General features: G+C 39.7%; 1 protein-coding gene across 4 annotated transcripts in view; it reads left to right on the top strand.

The window, feature by feature from the left end:
* The window catches only part of PTPRU (protein tyrosine phosphatase receptor type U), a 236,481-nt gene that overhangs the window by 170,084 nt on the left and 47,730 nt on the right, over window positions 1-18,667 (top strand). For 2 of the 4 annotated variants that reach the window (XM_077481757.1, XM_077481759.1), the window contains 4 exons: window positions 6,394-6,411; window positions 7,558-7,594; window positions 11,308-11,405; window positions 17,654-17,770. In XM_077481757.1, coding sequence (XP_077337883.1) covers window positions 6,394-6,411; window positions 7,558-7,594; window positions 11,308-11,405; window positions 17,654-17,770 — 270 coding nt within the window. The remainder of the gene's footprint in view (window positions 1-6,393; window positions 6,412-7,557; window positions 7,595-11,307; window positions 11,406-17,653; window positions 17,771-18,667) is intronic. The other 2 variants (XM_077481758.1, XM_077481761.1) reach the window with 1 other exon arrangement.

Here is an 18,667-nt window from a genome sequence, read left to right as displayed (position 1 = left end):
GCTTGTAGATTAGAGGGGCCGGACGCATGGATGGGGGGGGGGGGGGGGGGTGGCGCCCGTGTGTCCCTAATGGATGGGCTGCCACTGACAGCATGTGTCAAAGCATACATGGAATATTTGACTTTTTTGTTAGACAATACCATGTACTAGATATTTATTTTATATAGGCTATTAAAAATATTTACATAAAAATGCAGTTTATACATACATAAAAGTAAATAAATTGACCCAAAGTGTGTTTTTTTTTTCCTTTTAATGACAGAAGCAGTTCACTAGCACAGCCTGGCAGAGTACTGTACTGGGCTAGGGTTGAAGGGAACCAGACTCTGCCTCAGTTTATTAACAAAGGAAAATGTTTCCTGTGGCATTTCACTTTCATGGCATCCCAATTTTGTGCGTCACACTTCTAGCAGCTATATGACTATGCCATGGTTGAAGTTATTTAGAATGAAATAAGTTAGTTGCCACACACTGGTAAAATGAAAATATAGATAATATGGTGTCTTGTTTCTGGGCCTCCTGAAGTATTTGGTGGTAACAAAATATGTGTTATATTTATGTTAACTGTCAACAGAACAACCAATCCATAAAAATAAGCGTGTAGAGCTAAGGATAGGTAACTATGCACTGACAATGCTGTGTAATTGCACTCAGAATACAGCCACGTTTTTCACTATTCTTTCTATCTGCACACCTTGATTGTACTGCACAATAGGCTTTTATCACACTCTTCCATCACAATTAACATGCTTGTTTGCCAAAGTACAATAGGTTGCAGCTGCTTTGTCCATACTGCGTGCCAGCACATTTAAGTTTATGTTCTATGTAACACTTTGGAATGCTGAACCTTGAGCACAAATGTAATGACTATTGTCCTTAAATGGCCTGCATTTGGGCCAGACTGTTATCATCTATAATATCCACTAAAATACACTGGATGTGTCATGTACCATTTGGAATGAACACTGTTTTTGCAAAGCAACTTCAATTTTCATTTAAAATGTGTTGTGAATGTTTTTTTTTTTTTTAGAAAACAGGCTGGCTCCTTGGTTAAGAACAGTGTGTGTTAAATGATAAACAGAGGCCCTTATCATGATTTGAAGTCTAGTGTCAGTTCATTATCACATAGAATAAATCTCTTCTATGTCTATATCCAAGGCTTCAGATGTGAGCTTGTGGGGTGCCGTAATGCCTATAACATCCTGTGGGCACTAGAGTGAAAGAATGAGATTGGAATAATGGGAAACAATTTTATAACTGTAACAAATGGTGGCTGTTTGTATTGTTTATGTTGCCTAGGTACTAGATTTATGATAACCAGTATAAAAGCCTCATCCTTTTATTTTAGTGTCATGTGATTTTTATTGTAAAAATAAACCTAGTAAAGATTAAGATAAGCAATATAAATATAGTCAACCAAAGGTTACTTGTGTTTTTTACAATCTACTTTAGAAAAAAATATATTTCTGGATTCTTCCATGGTTGTAATGGAAATTACTTTTCTGACCGCATTCGGATAGCGAAAAAATAAACTTTCCTTCTTGCTAGTCTACACTTGGCACTTAACAACGGATAACTTATATCACATACAAAGCCATCAAAGCCTATACAAAGTAATGTTAACTTACTTTATATGCTTAAAGTGTAAGTTCACCATTTCAGCAAAAAATGAAAAGGTGAACTAACAACTACCCACGAAGATACGTGCAGTGGTGACCGGGGTTGGAGGGGTAGTGTGTTCTCACTTTTTCACTTGTTCACCTGAAAAGGTGACCTTACACTTTAAATTCGTGTTCTGAAAACAAGCAGAGAATTCCATGCACTTCACAACTCCTTGATCTCAAAATTAAACACATTATTTAGTGAATTTTCAATTTATGACACTTGGCATTACCTGTATCTTGCCATCAAAACCATTCTCTTGTTTTTCTTCCTCAAAACTAGTTTTTACATACATAATATATTCACCAGAGAAATTCTCTCATAAGCTCGTCATGCATTTATTGAATTTTGTCTGGTTCCTGATCAACCTACCAAAATTTGCTTTGTGGGTAGCCTTATCGGTACCCTTGTGCCTGACATCCTTCTATTAAAAAATCGAAGTAACCAGGCATAAAATGTATAGATGGTATCTGTATCCAGTCACATGCAGCTGATGTTTGGGTATTCTTACAGCTACCAGCACCGGCTGTCAAAAAGAATCACTGCAGTGGGAGATTCGCCAACTGTGAAATTTTATCCCAGAAGAAGGAATCTGTTGCTCAACCTTAGTTATTTAGTAAAGGACACATAATCTTTAGTCTTTAACCATGGGTTATATACAGCTTCCTTGAGATATTAGAACACTGGCAAAAAATAGCCATATCTATTCACAGCTTGGCACAATTTTTTGCAAGTGTTTGTGGATTGTAGACATATTCTCTCTTCTGAGAAAAGCATGCCTCTTTTATTTTTATTTTTGGAGGATTGTTCTAACAAGATTTCTGGCTGCACCATATATGCTGGAGCTGCTTTCTGTAGCTTCTGGAATGGTTGACTCCTTGGCCAAGCCTTTGGATGTCTGTACCCAGATGATGCCTGGAGAAGGGGGCTGTAATATCGCTTTGGGCACTGGAATTTATGTGAACACTCACTTTAGTAAGTGGTGTATCATGTTGAGTTAGTCACAGGGTGCATTACAGGTCCATTCAGGTTCAGGGCCCTGGTCTGCCAGCAGCGTAATTCTGTCCATGAAAATCTCACCAGGAGTGGGCCCATCAGGGAGTTCAGAACAGGATGAATTCTGGTCCATTAAATTCCGTCCAGTGTGTGAAGACATCTGCCACAGTAAATACAGAGCTGGTGACCTGCTTTGCTCCTTACTGTGCTGGAGTTCTTTTGCCTTTGGCTGAAGAGGAGAACAGGCTGTGACACTTTAAATGGTGTGTTGCAGCCATGGAATGGGAGCCTACTGGATCATCCCTAAGGCCTTTTCCCCATTCTGCTTCTCTGACTTTGGTTTAATGGCATAGCCATTGAAGTCCAGGTCTTAGGAGACAGGGACCTATCAAATTCATTCATCCCTACACTCTTGAAGACTAAGTTAACTTCTGTCATTGCACCTGGAAAGCCTACTTGCATGGTGAAAGACAAGGAAATGTCATCCCTATGAAGTACCATCAAGGGAAAAGTCTTGGCCTTGATCGTTTTGTTTCAGAGACCGTTGGCCTCTCATTCCTTAGTTAAGGACTTTGTGTAGGGTGTGGCACACATTTTTTCCCCCTATACATTTCCCCCGTGACTCCATGGAATATTAACCTAGTTCTTTTGGCCCCTCAGAAGCCACCCATCATGTCTATTAGGGATATTGCCTTAGCTGGTGTCACTTGTAAAGTGGCCATTCTTATTGCTATCAGTGTTGCCAACAGTCAGTATTTTTACTGGCAGCCAGTAAAAAACAGGCACTTTTCTCCTGCTAGTAAATGCCAGTAAGAGGAAAAGGTTGGCAGTAAAAGATATGGCAATGACAATTGGCTCGGAACTGGGTATGTGCAGCTCGGGTCTGGAGCTTGCCAGAACCATCCAAGTGCCTGCTACAGTGTGTTTGGGTGGTACCGGCGGGGGACAGGTCTGGCAGAGATGGTGCCTGAGCATGTTGTGTGAGGTCATGATGCAAGAGAGCGGAGCAGCCAGAGCCTTGTTTGCGGATCTGTGGGACGGTAGCAAGGCAAGCCAGGAGTGGGACTGTCAGTGCTGTTTGGACTGGAGGGGACTGAGAGGACCACCTGGCCATGATAGAGACTGTCTGTGACTCAGGATGGGACGTGTCAGTGATTTGTGCTGCTGCACACTACTATCGGTGTCATTGTGAGAATCCATTTAAGATGCATGTGTTGCCCATTCTAATTTCCTGCCTCTGAGTCCTGTCCCTGAGCCACTAACTTACTATATTTAAAATAAAATAAGAAATATGCTTTTTGCCTTAATATCTACCTTAAATCACATTGCTAATTGCACATTGTATTTATTTGTAGCCTAAATACCGAAATTTTTGGAAATGCCAGTAAAAACTTGGCTTTGCCAGTAAATTTTGGGTGTCGTGTCAGTAAATTTTAATCTGGTAGGTTGGCAACACTGATTCCTATTGCCTCTGTGTGGCGGGTCTCTGAGTTAGTGGGGGTTATTTATGAAAGGTATATCTACTTTGCACTGCAAGTGCACTTGGAAGTGCAGTCACTCTAAATCTAAGGGGTAGATCTGAAATGAGTGGAACATCTGCTGATTTTATCATCCAATCATGTGTGAGCTAAAATGCTGTTTTTTATTTTCCTTGCATGTCCCCCTCGGATCTACAGTGACTGCACTTCCAAGTGCACTTTTCAGTGCAAAGTGGATTTTCCTTTAGTAAATAACCCCCCGTGTCTTTATTATGTAATGAGCCTTTCCTAGTGTTACACAAGCACAAGGTTGTCTTAAGGCCCAAAGCCTTTTTCCTCCTTAAGGGGATTTCTCCTTCAACCCCCAACCAGGACATTGTCCTCCTCTCCTTATGTCCTGCTCCAAAACATCCCAAGATCATTTATTTCCACTGTCTTGAAGTGGTATGCTCTGTGAACGTTTACTTCTCAGCTACAACCTTTTTTCAGAAATCTTATTCATTTTTCATCCTTCCTGGGCCTATTAGTGTTTTTTTTTTTGCCCACCCCCAGTTGGACAGCTGTTGGATGTCCATGAGACAAAGACTTAAGATCATGCATTCTGAACTGTGTGACTTACCATTAAAATCTTTTTCTCGGATTATAGGACCCTGTGTTTTTTATGATCTCCCAATTGCTTAATGCAAAGCTGTGGCTAGCTGGGAGTGGGAAGGGGTAACCGTTCAGCATTATTTTTGTCAGTGCCCAATAACCTGGTAGCTGCATATGGCCCATGGCTAAGACTAGTGAGCCTGTGTCCTGGATTCACATTTTTGCAGTGCTTTCATGTACATTATCATGTTCATTGCATTAAAGTGTAACTAAAAGAAAAACTTTTAGTTATAGTTTTCAGATTGAGAGGAGCAGAAGCTATTGGCTGCTGTTAATTAAATCCTGTGAGGAAGAAGGAGGCAGGGCCAAGTCACGCTATGTGTGTCTATAGACCCACACAGCCCAATTCAAGCATGTGTCTGTTAGTGTGCCCCATAGCAAGAGGCTTGCTATGGGAGCACATACAGAAGAGGCAGAGCAGAGAATGCTGATCGGGAACTCTAGGGACCACTGTTTGCAATACCATTGCACACAGTGGGTAAGTAAAAACCTCTTTTTTTTTATTTTAGGACCAAAAACATAGCCTTTACAATCACTTTAAGCATTTTATACATAGCTTGCATTTTGTCTGATTCTTTCTTTGCCGAGGTAGCCGGGTAGTAAATTGTGGGTCACACAATGACTGCATCAATAAGATGCAGTCATTGTTTGGGTATTATGCGGGCTACAGATGCCAGCTATCTGAATACAATGGCCAGCAGGGGTGATTCTTTCATTTACACTGTTTAGCAAGGATGGGGAGAGACGTGCATGTATAGCTATCCATATATGTGGGCTGATGAAGGAATCTCCCCTGTTGTCTGTTGTATTAAGGAGCTGGTGGGACCCACAGCTGTTGAATACACCAACAGTGCATCAAATTGGATACAATGCTTGTTCAACCAGCAATTTACTACTTGGCTCATTTGACAAAATTCCATTTAAAAAATAGATTTTTGATGAGTAGGGTGGTGCCTACAAGCTGCCCCCACTCCTTGAATTTCCTGCAGAATCATCCGGAATTAGAGCAGTATATGGCTAGCTTAAGGCATTGTTCCCTATTCTGATGTGTGTTGTGATAGCTTATGTGTTAACTTATGTGTTTGTAAAATACTTGACCCTATTTTATCTAAAACATGGTACAGGTTTTCTATAATAATGTGCAGTAACTCTAGAATCCCATTTTATTCCACTTGTATGCTTGTTCTTCCGAGTTAATATCTGCTATGTTGTAAAGTGACTGGTGCCTTTAACTTCTTATACTGCCCCTTTCTTTTGTTTCTGCTAATGCATCTTTATCCTTTTCTTTTCTCTGCTGCCCTTCTATCTGTCTTCTACATTTTGTATCCTTATCCTCGCCACTGTCTGCCATTTATTTGACATAACTGGTCTCATATGATAATGACCGGTTCTATAAACATCTCTAACTTTCTGCATCTCTCTTCTCCTCCACCATCTCTCCACTGCCTTGGTTCTCTCTTTTCATTTCAATGTCAATGTTTATTTTCGCTCACATTTTCTGTCTTCATTCATCTGTCTTCCATTTTTCTTATTGCCCCTTTTCTCTGCTTTCCTTGACATCTCTGGCCCCGCCATTCTGTTATTCTGTCTATGGGATCACCGGTAGATCCGGATTAACAGAGAAGTGAGTATCAAGCTTGTGATCCTATCTCCCACCTTCCAAATCCAGGTGCATTAGTGCCTGGGATAAGTGCTGGAATTATACCACTTTATTATACTAAGACAACTAGTACCCTCTGATTAAAAAACATAAATTCTAATATATCAATAACTTCCAGCTCCTTCCCCCCAATCCCTCGTACTTCTGTCCTTATTTTCTTCTACAGTCGCTCTTTTTATTCTTTCATTTCCCTTTCCTAAGCCCCTCTGTACATGATCTATTTCATGCTTTCTCTATTTACCTAATATTTCTCAGGAATCTCTGCTCCTCACTTTCTTCCTCTAATAATGCTCCATATTTCATTCATCTTCATTTTCCATACAAATACGTCATTCAATCAAAGGTTAGTAATCTGGTTCAGATTACAAATTCATAACCATGTTATTAATTCAAACTTGGTATAACATATAGCTATGATTTGCTTTTGATTTCAGCTTGAGCTTTTAGTTTGTCACTAACTGTTACCTAAAACAAGATTTTTTTTTGAAGGCATCTCTTAAGAATGGCTTCCTCTCCACTTGTCATTTCACCATTAAGCTCTCATTTTTATTCTCTTTTGTCTTTATTTTATGAGTAGAGTCACATGGCACTATGTGGTCTCACTAATTAAAACTTAGAGTAAAGAAAAGTGACTACATTGCCTGTAACAAGCAGTTAAGTGATGTATTAATTCTATATATCTGAATTCTATATATCTGAATGCTGACTGGTTGCTACAAGCAACACGCACTTTTTCTTGTCCATTCTTTTCATAAATTTTCTTTTTGCCTGTAAACAGGATTAACACTGATTACATTTGGAACGTATGTGCTCCATTAACATTGATTACATTGGACAGGCTAATAGAGCTCTAAGCGCTGATCGCAGTATGCATCCATGTGACACTACCCCAAATCTTGTTTTTTTTAGAATTTGTTTGAGTCCTGTAAAGATTGTGGTGTAAGTGTTATTTGATAAGAACACACCATTTGTCTGTCCACCCCTGAGCCTATTACTCTACCTGTCTCTTTGTGGGATCACAGTGCTTGCTGAAATGCATGGTGGGATTTTTGGACAGACTGGAAGGTAGCACTGTAATGTTCATATTTACTTTTTTTCTTTCATTTGTAGGGATATCACAGATCAAACCACTTCATTGCAACACAAGGTAGGTGGTAATGGTAAAATCAGCACTACTGTTTCATTGGTATTAATGCTGGTATTAACAATCTTAGTGTCAAACTTTTTTGAGATACCTGGTAATGTATACAATTGAGCATAAACAATTTTATGAAAAAAATCATCCAAAAGCAAATGGATATCATTTTTCTTTATCGTACATCACGGGACACAGAGCAGCCATAATAATGACTATGCTGTTATACGCCACCTATAGGTGACTGGACACTGGCAGATAGTCAAAGGAGGTTCTCCCCTATATAATCCCTCCTACATAGGAAGTACTTCAGTTTTGTCGCCAGTGTCTGTAAGGTTTTGGTCACTGATATGATAGATGTGCTCTTGGAGCATACTTGGAGGTCTGGACGGTTCTATTTAGAATCATGAACTTTTTTGGATCCATTCGAAAAAAGCTGGCAGCTAAAATGGATGGTACCCAAGCCTCATTAGAAGGAGAAAAGATTCCTCGAATCTTGCCTGTAATGCAGCTTTACGGCGATGGACCCTGTGTAATGGAACCCTGTGTAATGTTTGTTCTGACCCAGGTGCTTTCCTGTAGGGTGCTATACAGGTCCAGGGGCGTGAACCCCACATTAAGGGGGACCCAATCCCTGAAGGTCTTTTATGACAAAGCCTGCTGTGATGGGTGAAGATTGGACTCCTGTTATGCTCAGAGTCCTGCAGTTTCTCTTTCTTTACAAAAAGAAAAAAAGAGATCTGACTGTCTGGTCTTCTCTCAGTAGCCTCTAAGGGCAGTGTACTTCTTAGGAGTATGGGCTGTCCTTTCTCCTCCAGCCACTAGAGGACACAGGAACCTATTTCTATATAGGCAGGAAGTGGAGGGGTGGCCATGTTTACCATGTTTACAGCAGCCCATGGATACTAATGACGTGAGTTTTTACTATGGGGGAACTGTGTGGCCAAACTAGTCATGATTTTATACTGCATACTTACTGTTTAATCCCAGGGGCCTGTACAACTGTAGTCGATAAACCCTTTTATGTAGCAGGTTAAAGTGTTGTGTCTCCAGCATAATGTGCATTTGGTGCAAAACTAGTATGGGGCCTGGTGCAGTTGAACAGGTGCATACTTGCAAACTGGCTTAAACTCATGTTTCCTAAAAGCTCATGCTTGCTAAAAGCTTATGTTTGCTAAAAGCTTATGTTTGCTAAAAGCGCTCATGTTTGCTAATGGCTCATGTTTGCTGAAAGGCAGAGTTGCATAAGACACATGTTTGCATAGATACATGTTGCATGTTTTCTTATATACATGGTCACTTGAGGTATAGACACATGATGCATAGCCACATGATTGCCTTTGTTGAATACATGCTTACTAGCATAAAAATGCATGTTTACATAAATTGAACTGCATACATGTGTGTTTTTTGCATTAAATTGCATAAATATGTGCTTATTTACATTAAACTCTATAGATATGTATAGATGTATTTATTTGCATTATACTGCATACATAAATGCATGAACAGCAAGAATACTTGTATACCTGCATGTTTGCATACCTGGGTACCTGCATACCTACATACCTGCGGGGTTGTATATCGGTAGACCAACTTTGTGTAGGCTTGCATCCTTGTGGAACTGCATATTCATTTTTGTCTAATATAGTCACTTTAATTTGTACCTGTTATACTGCGTACACACAAGCAAATTTTCCGCCAGAAATGATGATTTTTCCAATGGAATTTTCGCTCAAGCTTGGCTTGCATACACACAGTCACACAAAAGTTCGCTGAAGTTTTGACCGGTGATGTACAACACTACAACGAGCCGAGAAAATGAAATTCAATTCTTCTGAGCATAGTTTGAATTGTTTCTGAACATGCGTAGGAATTTTGTGTGTCGCATTTCCTACAGACGATCTGAACTTTTTTCTGAACGAAAAATTGAGAGCATGCTCTCAATCTTTTGCTGGTTGGAATTTGGCCAGCAAAAGTTCGATGGAGCATACACATGGTCGCATTTTCCGACCAAAAGCTCTCATCGTTTTTTTTGCTGGCCAAATTTCCAATCATGTGAACGTGGCATTAGACTAGCTAAATGACTCCAGAAGGGTGAGGTAGGTTCACCTCCCTCAGGTTCAGTGGTCTTGCGGTGTTCACATCTCCTGTGGGACCAATGGCACCAGAGTTATCTGAGTCACTGTGGCACCTGATCTCGGATAAAGCCTGGTTAGTACATGGATGAGAGACTGCCAAGGTTTCCCTCCTAAGTGAGGGAGGCATCTGAGGTTGTTGTGTTTGAGAATATCTCAGACCATAAGATTTTGGAGCAGTCTCTGAAGTGGTTCACTCCTTCCTTAGTTGGGTCAGTCTTTACCTAGCGTTGGCTCTTGGAGCAGACGTTATGCACTCATTATTGTAAAGAAATTACATTTTGTCTGTTTCAAAACTGAATAGGGACAAGGGTTTATGTTATGATCTCAATCCCAAAACGGAGGTACTTCCTGTGTAGGAGGGGTTATATAGGGGAGGACTTCCTGTTTAACTATCTGCCAGTGTCCATTCACCTATAGGTGGCGTATAACCACATAGTTATAGTTATTACCGTATATACTCGAGTATAAGCCGAGATTTTCAGCCCCTTTTTTTAGGCTGAAAGTGCCCCCCTCAGCTTATACTCGAGTCACCGCCGTCTGCCTACCTGATCAGCGTGTCGTGCAGACAGACGGTGGCCATTCCACTGTTCAAAAGCCGCGCCTCTCTGTCTGTGATAGGCGGAACACTCAATTTCCCAGCAGTCAGTGTTCCGCCTATCACGGACATCTGCTCATCCTCATACTACGGACGAGGATGAGAGGATGTCCGTGATAGGCGGAACACTGACTAGTGGGAAATTGAGTGTTCGCCTATCACAGACAGGGAGGCGCAGCTTTTGAACAGTGGAATGGCCGCCGTCTGTTACAGATGAGGAGGAGAGGTGCGGCTTTTGAATCCTGGAATGGCCACCGTATGTTTTTATGACATGCTGATACATGCTGATCGAAAAATGGCACACGGAGCTGCAGATGGACACAGAGGCTGCAGATTGGCACACGGAGGCATGCGCAGGACACAGGTAGGTTGCAATGGACACAGGGAGGTACACAGGGAGGTACGCAGGGAGGTATGCAGCTGCAGATGGGCATTGTTGACCCTCTTTTCCACTCTTTTAAGCTGTAACAGTAGCTGCTGCATGTCTCATCTTCGGCTTATACACGAGTCAATACGTTTTCCCAGTTTTTTTGTGGTAAATTAGGGGCCTCGGCTTATATTCGAGTCGACCTATACTCGAGTATATACGGTATTATGGCTGCTCTGTGTCCCGTGATGTACTCCAAGAAAAGGATTTTATAGACAAGCTGTAGGAAAAATCCAATTATGTGTTCTATTAATGTATTTTGTTAGTGGGTGTAAGTATTCTTTGGTGCTAATGTATGCATATCGACCCCCATGGGCAGGCACAAAGCATGATACAAATTCCTGTTTAACTCTGAATGATCACATATTTTGTACTTCTCCCTGTGGCAGCCCATAATATATATGGAGAATGTGACATAGCTAATAAGATTTGAAGGGGATGTCAACTTTGTCCATGATTCATCTGTAATCTGAGATTAATCAATGATGCATGATAAAGCGGCTCTTACATGTAATCATTTCTAGAAATGCATAATTACTGTCTGATTACTGATCCACTGCAGGTCCAAAGCAAGACATGATCTATGACTTTTGGAGAATGGTTTGGCAAGAACACTGCTCAAGTATAGTGATGATCACCAAGCTGGTGGAAGTTGGAAGGGTATGTGTTATTCTGATTACTATGCATGTTGTATGTTTGAAGAAAGTACATGATAAACTTTATGATGATAAATCCTTAGAGAGGCTTGCTGTTTGGGTTATATTAGTGTAAATACTTAGAGGTCATTTTTTATAAAGAACTCAGGATTCCGGTTAGATCTGAATGCCCATTTATGCAACCTCTTCTGGTACAAATAAAGATGGGTCTTTACCCTATAAAGAGAAAAGGCTTTCCTTATGTGTTACTTCTTGCTATTTTCTATGAAGGTTCTCATTTATCTAGGTCACTTTATAGCTATTAATAGTAAGTCACATTCAACTACACTTATTCTGTAATGTTGAAGATAGTTTGTAGCTTCTCCAAGCCACTTAATCTGTTCTACTAAGTGTCAGAAAGAGAATGGGTTACTTCACCTTTACAGTAAAACTGCCTATGGAGGTAAGGGGTGCCTGTAGATAAAAATAAACTGTGCAGCTTTGACCAAACTTAAATAAAGCCCTTGCTATATGTGTAGGCCATTGACATAACTCCTGAAACCAGGCCAAAAAACTCCCAGAGATGGTGTCCACCCCTTGCGTTGCTAGGACTCTCCCAGCTGTTACTGCTCACCCCCACCATCACAGAAACAAGTTTTTCTCTTATTCAAACATATAACACATGCACTTTTTTCCCCCATCACATTAACTCTGAGCTCAGTGATGCTTTGACAGAGCATCACAAGTGCAAGTGTTTCAGAGTTTACCCCTCCAATGTTTGAGGTGATTAGCAGCAGCTGGGCGTAACCTAGCAACAAGGGAGGATGGGTGGATGCCATTTTCAGTTAGGCTTAGGGAGGAATGTAAATGGCCTAGGAGGAATGTAAATGACCTATAGCAAGGGCATTGTCCAACTTCAGTCAAGGTTGCAGTTTATTTACTTACGCACAACCCTTACCTGCATAGGCACTTTTTGATAAAAGTAAACTAACCCTTTAATATAATCACTATGAAATGTGTATATTGATTGTCCAGGATTGGAGGTGTAAAAGTTGTGGAACCACCCTGTTCTAGTTACATAATAATATCCTCGGTATCAGAAAGCCTGCATTCGTGTTAATTTCTAGATTACGTGGAAATCACCAAAAGTTAATGCCCAAAAGTGTGAGTTGTCATTTGCCACTGAGTTTGTGTTCACTTTAATCTTGTATTTTGATGTGTGTGAGGTACTTGGGCCAATATATCTACAGAAAACCGACCCACACAGACCAGTATCTGCTTTTTGATGCCCACCACTGACTTGAACACAAACTGGGGGTTATTAAACTCTAAAGACGGGGAACACAGACTTTTCAGCTAGTGGCTACCCAGACTGGACTTAAGTTAAACTCCATCTTTTCATACACTTTACATATCGTAGTTTGTTTGGGCAAAGCTGTGTCCCTCACTAGCATGTGAAGCCGCTGGATGTGTGGTATAAACTGTAAGTAGCTGGGGCTACATACAGCATACCGCACTGTGTTCTGGATTCAAGCTGAGACTTCCAGTTATTACCTTGAACACAGTAAAGTCTATCACAGCGGTGCTCAGCCATTCAGAATAATCAGTGTATTCTATCAATGAATAGAAAGCTTCCTCTGCTTTTGTCAGAGAGACGGGCTGATGATGTCACAGCATCTGACTCAGCCAATCATATTCATTGAAAAAAATACATTGCTTACTCTGAATGACTTAGCGCCACTGTGATAGACTCTACTGTGTTCTGGGTATGAGACTGGAAGTCTTGGTTCAAACCCAGGACACAGTGCAGTATTCTGTATGTAGCCTCAGCTACATACAGTTTTTACTGCATAGCCAGCGGACACACATGTTAGGGAGGGACATAGTTTGTTTGAGCCAGCTGGGCCCAAATTAACTATGTAAAGTGTATTTAAAGATGGAGTTCAGTTTTAAGGCCCCTTTCACACTGGTGTTTTAATCAGATCCGCCTGTCAGTTTTTCAGTCTGAACGGATTGGTAAGTACATGTATTCCTTTTGACAAGCAGGTGAAAACAGACTTGTGCCTGTTTCTACCTGCTTACCTCTGCTCTGTGTCCACTAAAAAAAATGGAAGAGGACTCAGTTTGGGTGGAGCAGATAGGTGGTAGCTGGGTATAAATGTACAGCAGAGTCAGTTTACTGCCACCCACCCATAGAGAAGAGCGGACTCTGTCTGTGTCTGCTCTGCAGAAACTGAGTGGATACAGACCTGTCACCCATCTGCTCTTCCTTGATCAGGGGGGGATCATTTGACAGATCCCCTACTGATCAAAACAGCGTCCACCCTGTGCTAAGGGGCCTAGGCACCATACTGATATAAGGAGAAACTAGCTAGAATTTTCGGATAGTTAGTAATAGTTGCATCACTGGATCTTGTGAATGCTGTCACCTCTGCTTAGACATGGCCCTGTTTACAGTTGCCACTGCTAATCTACTATTTCTCTCCTTGCATTCTGCCTCTTAAAAGGTTTCCTTGTAACCACTAATTTTGAACAGCCTTCTTTGTTATTGCCTGTTAATGTTAAAGGAAATCTGTCATGATATAAATATTGGAGCTAAAATTGCGCAGTTGCAGGCTCCAGGGTTGTCATCTTCATCCTTTTTTACTAGTTAGTAAATCAGTGACCTGGAATAAACATGGTCATATTAGGGATCCCAACATCTTCTGTGCACATATTTGTTACAGGACTATGACTCATCAAGTAGCGGACCCAAGGCTCTTACATTTTATATTGACATATTTGTCTAAAGATAAATCTTCCAGGAGAAAGGGAGAAAGGTATGGGGACTGCAATTGCTGAGCTCCTTCTGAAAATTGCAGTTATTCTAACCTACTAGCTTCAGTGATATGAGTTGCTATCTGACTAGGGACATTTATACATGTAGGAAGATTGGAGAAATGTGTTGTGCATGTTCCAGATCAATAACTCAAAGTATTAAAATCAGAGAGAGAATGACAGCCAGGCAGTTAGCCTTTTCAGAAAGAGAGATCAGCAATGTTTCTGTCATGGCAGGTTCCCTAAAAAGTAGCGTTGTGAGCTAGAATTACTGCTTTCCTGTTTTTACAAATATTAAAAGTTTGCCTGTGGCTAAGAAATAACTCAGCAGACTGACGGTTAACTCCTTTGATAGAGAAATCCACAGATCCATGTTTAATCTTTCCCAGCTGAGGGAGACTAGCAGTACATTGATTAAGCCCATTTCTTGAATGCATAATGCGTTGGCTCTGCAGCTATGGGAAGGAATGTCACATAAAGGTAGATTATGAATGGGATAATCATATATAGACAAAAAGGAGGAAAAACAGAATCCAGCAGATGTTTGATATTTCTCACAAATTTATATTCATAAGAATATGGCCTTTGTCACGTAGACATATAGTTTGTAAGGAGAAATAGCAGTTGTTGCTGTGAACTGGATGCTTCTTTGCATGGCTAATATGATTAGTATTGTCGCTGTGTTGCTCTGACGGGTAATTAAGAACAATGTTCCTTACATCAGATCATTTTTTAAATTGTGTTTTCTCGTAAATCTCCATTAACTGTAATGATTTTGTTTGGTCTCTGCTGGTCTAATTTTCCCTTCTCATTAGCAGTCTTCCTTCAGCACCCTCCCAAACATTGCTGACGTGAAAGCGATGTAATTAGTTTACTCTCTTTATCACTGTGTGTCTTGTATTGCATCCATCACACAGTCGTAGGCTTAACACACTTCATGAACCATACTTCCCCTTCTGCTCGCCTGGATGGACTCCATGTGCCATCTAAGCATTTTTCTCATGCCTTTTTATAATTTTCCTGGAGAAAAATATGCTCCATTCAGAGTACATTATTTTAGTTGTTAGCGCTTTGAGAAGAGGCAATAAATTCATGTTAGCCTGCAGGGGGGTACAGACATTTTGTCCCTTCTTTCTATCTGTCTTTGTCATTGGGTCTCGCCTTTCTCTTCAGTTCTTCAGGCTGTGCATGTCTAACTGATGCATAATGTGGGCAGATCGTTTTCTATGTTGGTTGTTCTCACACACTGAAAATGCAACTGGTGGCCTAGGGTTTTCATGTTGTGTTGTATATACTACCCTTGGCTAACTCAGGTTTTGCATATCAGATTGTAGCTCAAGCACATTATTCTTCCCATGTACTTTTTAATATATTAGGTGCACATGTTTTTGCTGCTCCAGTTGTGTTCTTTGTCAATTAAATGCTGTCTTTGAAGTGAAAAAAGTTTCTCTGGTTTAGAAAAAAATATATATAAATTTAGAAGAAAACCATGATACATTTTATTTTATAATATTTTTTTTAATTTATCCAATATGTTTATTTTACAGTGAAAAATGTAATATGCTTGCACTATTGACATTATACTGTATATTCCGAGGATGGGTTTTCTAAAAGGAGTACAGCAAAAGTCGCCTTCAGAGGTCCCTTAACAGGAGGCTAGGAGGCGATATGTTGCCTCCTCACTGTCTGTTTTAACCCTGAAAAGTTTATAAGACTGGTGTGGTCCCTGATTCCGACAGGGGGTATTCATTTTTGCCATTGGCCTGAAGCTTGGAAATGGACCAGCTGGCTAAAAAAGTTAAATATGTCAAATGTATATGCATACCTGACTCAAATAATATAAAACTTTGTATTTCGTTGTTTTAAACATTCTAAATGAAAAAGTAAATACTAAAATGGTATACATTTTAATACATCTTATACGTATTCTTTCTTGGGTGTTATGTATTAAGATGAAAAAAATGTATGAAAGAACGCTGGTAGAAAAAAAGCTACTAGCAAAAAAATTGTCAGGCAAACTATGTAACAGTTGTAATTGTGTAAATTGCTATGCTAAAATATGATAATGTACAAGGTGACTCAATTAAAACTAAATGTAAAATATAAAACAAACACATGCATATGTAAGTAAACAAAAGTCTGGATTAGGTCTTCAAAAACACTGAAGTGACATTTTTCAGAAGGGGAGTGTTCAATCCACTTTTACAATCACCACACAAGCCTTTACCAACTACAAGCAATGGACTCTTACCAGAACATCAGGATTCCACTACAGAGTCAAATCAGCATAAATATGACAATTCCATCAATCTAATTCATTGTTTGGCTTTAGTTCAGCAATATATCTTGTGAATCCAATCAATGGCAACCATAAATGCCACATAAAATCAGAATGGAAGAACCTACATAGTGTTAAATTTTATAAAAGGTTTAATTGCACTTCAAAGTATCAATACTACTCGCATGAATAAAAACAATACGCACGTTGTATGCATAACATTACCAGCATGCATGATAGAGGTTCCAAACAATGCTTCACAAAAATTTCTGGTCCACGTAGTCGTGGCCACATCACGTGCATTTGCTCCACGTAACTTGTTTTGTCATATGTGACTTCATCGGGGCATACACGCCACGCTTGTCTTCACACCTGTTTTTATATGTACTTGATAAGGGAGGTGACCCCATAATTATTGGTCTCAAATTGTACTTCCTGTATTCTAAGATGGCCAACAAAGCCATGCAAGCCTCAATTTAAAAGACGAAAATGGCTGCCCGGCTGGAAACCAGATAGAACCAAGCTTCACTATCAAGTTCAGAAATGTATCTCTGCCTCAAATAGTACTTCCTTTATTTTAAGATGGCTGACAAAGCCATCCAAGCCTCGTTTTGAAAATTGTAATGACCTGCCCGGCCTACACCAGATGGCACTAAGCCTCACTATCAAAGCCAAGGATATTGAGGCTAAGTTACCTTTGGTCTGTCTTTTTTATGTGGAATTTTGTGCATTTATGGTTGCCATTGATGTTACAATTGATTTAATTCATGAGATATACTGCTGAACTCCAGCCAAACAATATGAACCAGATCTTTGTCATATTTATGCTGATTTCTTTGACTCTGCAATGGAGTCCTCATGTTCTGGTAAGAGTCCATTGCTTGTGGTTGGTGAAGGCTCATGCGGTGATTTTTAAAGTGGATTGAACACTCCCCTTTTGCAAAATGTCACTGCGGTGTTTTTTAAGACCTGATCTAGACTTTTTTTCACCTACGTATGCACACGTTTTTTTATATTTTATATGTTATATTTAATCTTAATTGAGTTACCATGTACGTTATCATAGTTTAATATGGCAATTTACACAATTACCAATGTATTAAGATTAGACCACAAACAAGGGCACTCATACAAAGGGTATTTGAATGAAAAACTGTATTTTTTTCACCTTCACCCAGGTGAAGTGCAGCAAATATTGGCCAGATACCACTGAAACATATGGAGATATTCGCATAACTTTGATTAACACAGAAACCTTGGCAGAATATGCTGTGAGGACACTTGCTCTGGAACGGGTAAGAGACTAAATCAAAAGAAGTAGGCCTGTGATAAACACAATTCAGCATTCATCAATAAGTGTCTTTTTGCTTGATTACTGAATATATATCAAACATTCTCTATGAGACTTAAGAAAAAATTCTAAATCTAGGCCAGCAAATTGAGCACTACAGTTCTGTTTTAACTTACAGTACATTTCCGGGTTGAAGATCGTAACTTATTTTCTGTGCAATTGATAAAATGCTTGTGTTATTCTGTTTATAGCTTTCATGATATGTCTTTACCGTAGCACCTTCTTCCCTTTCCTGGTTATAATTTCATCAAATTTTTTTTTTACCCTTTTTCTAATAGGAAAAATAGAGAAGAACACTTTTTTGTTTTTTCTATTTTGGATTTTTCATTTGTTTGTTTTTTTAACATAGGAGAAAAAATAAATAGATGCTTTTTATTGGATCTGGGTTCTTCATGTGTTGATAATTTAGACATTTTTCTTCAGTTTTTTTATTTTGTTCCCAGCTGGATTTTGTGTTTTCGTTCTGTACATAAGTCACCCCAAAAATTAAATTATTAATATAACTGTTATGGCTTTTTGAGCCTTTAAACATCACAGGGTTAAAGTATATTATTGGTCTGCATTTCCCTTTTAGCGCTGCACATGTATTTTGTTTTGCAGCAATGTCGGACAAGCAGGCATTACTTGCAGTGTCTCATTTTTTCCTTGTTATTACTTGTCCATCTGTTTCTCATTTTGTTTTTAGTGATTTCAATTTGTAGCAGCAGTTCATGTTGCATAAAACCTGACAGCTGTATATCACTCCCACTACTACGATTAAGCCCTGTGGGAGGGTGAAACGCGTTAGTGGGGGCATGGCTTGGAAGGGTGCAGGCTGAAGCCTCTTTACTCGTAAACTGGG

This window comes from Lithobates pipiens, unplaced genomic scaffold (genome assembly GCF_037356315.1).
Source record: "Lithobates pipiens isolate NorthernLeopardFrog02 unplaced genomic scaffold, aLitPip1_a1.2 Scaffold_16, whole genome shotgun sequence".
NCBI classification, from domain to species: Eukaryota; Metazoa; Chordata; class Amphibia; order Anura; family Ranidae; genus Lithobates; species Lithobates pipiens.
This window is presented reverse-complemented; position numbering and strand designations above follow the sequence as displayed.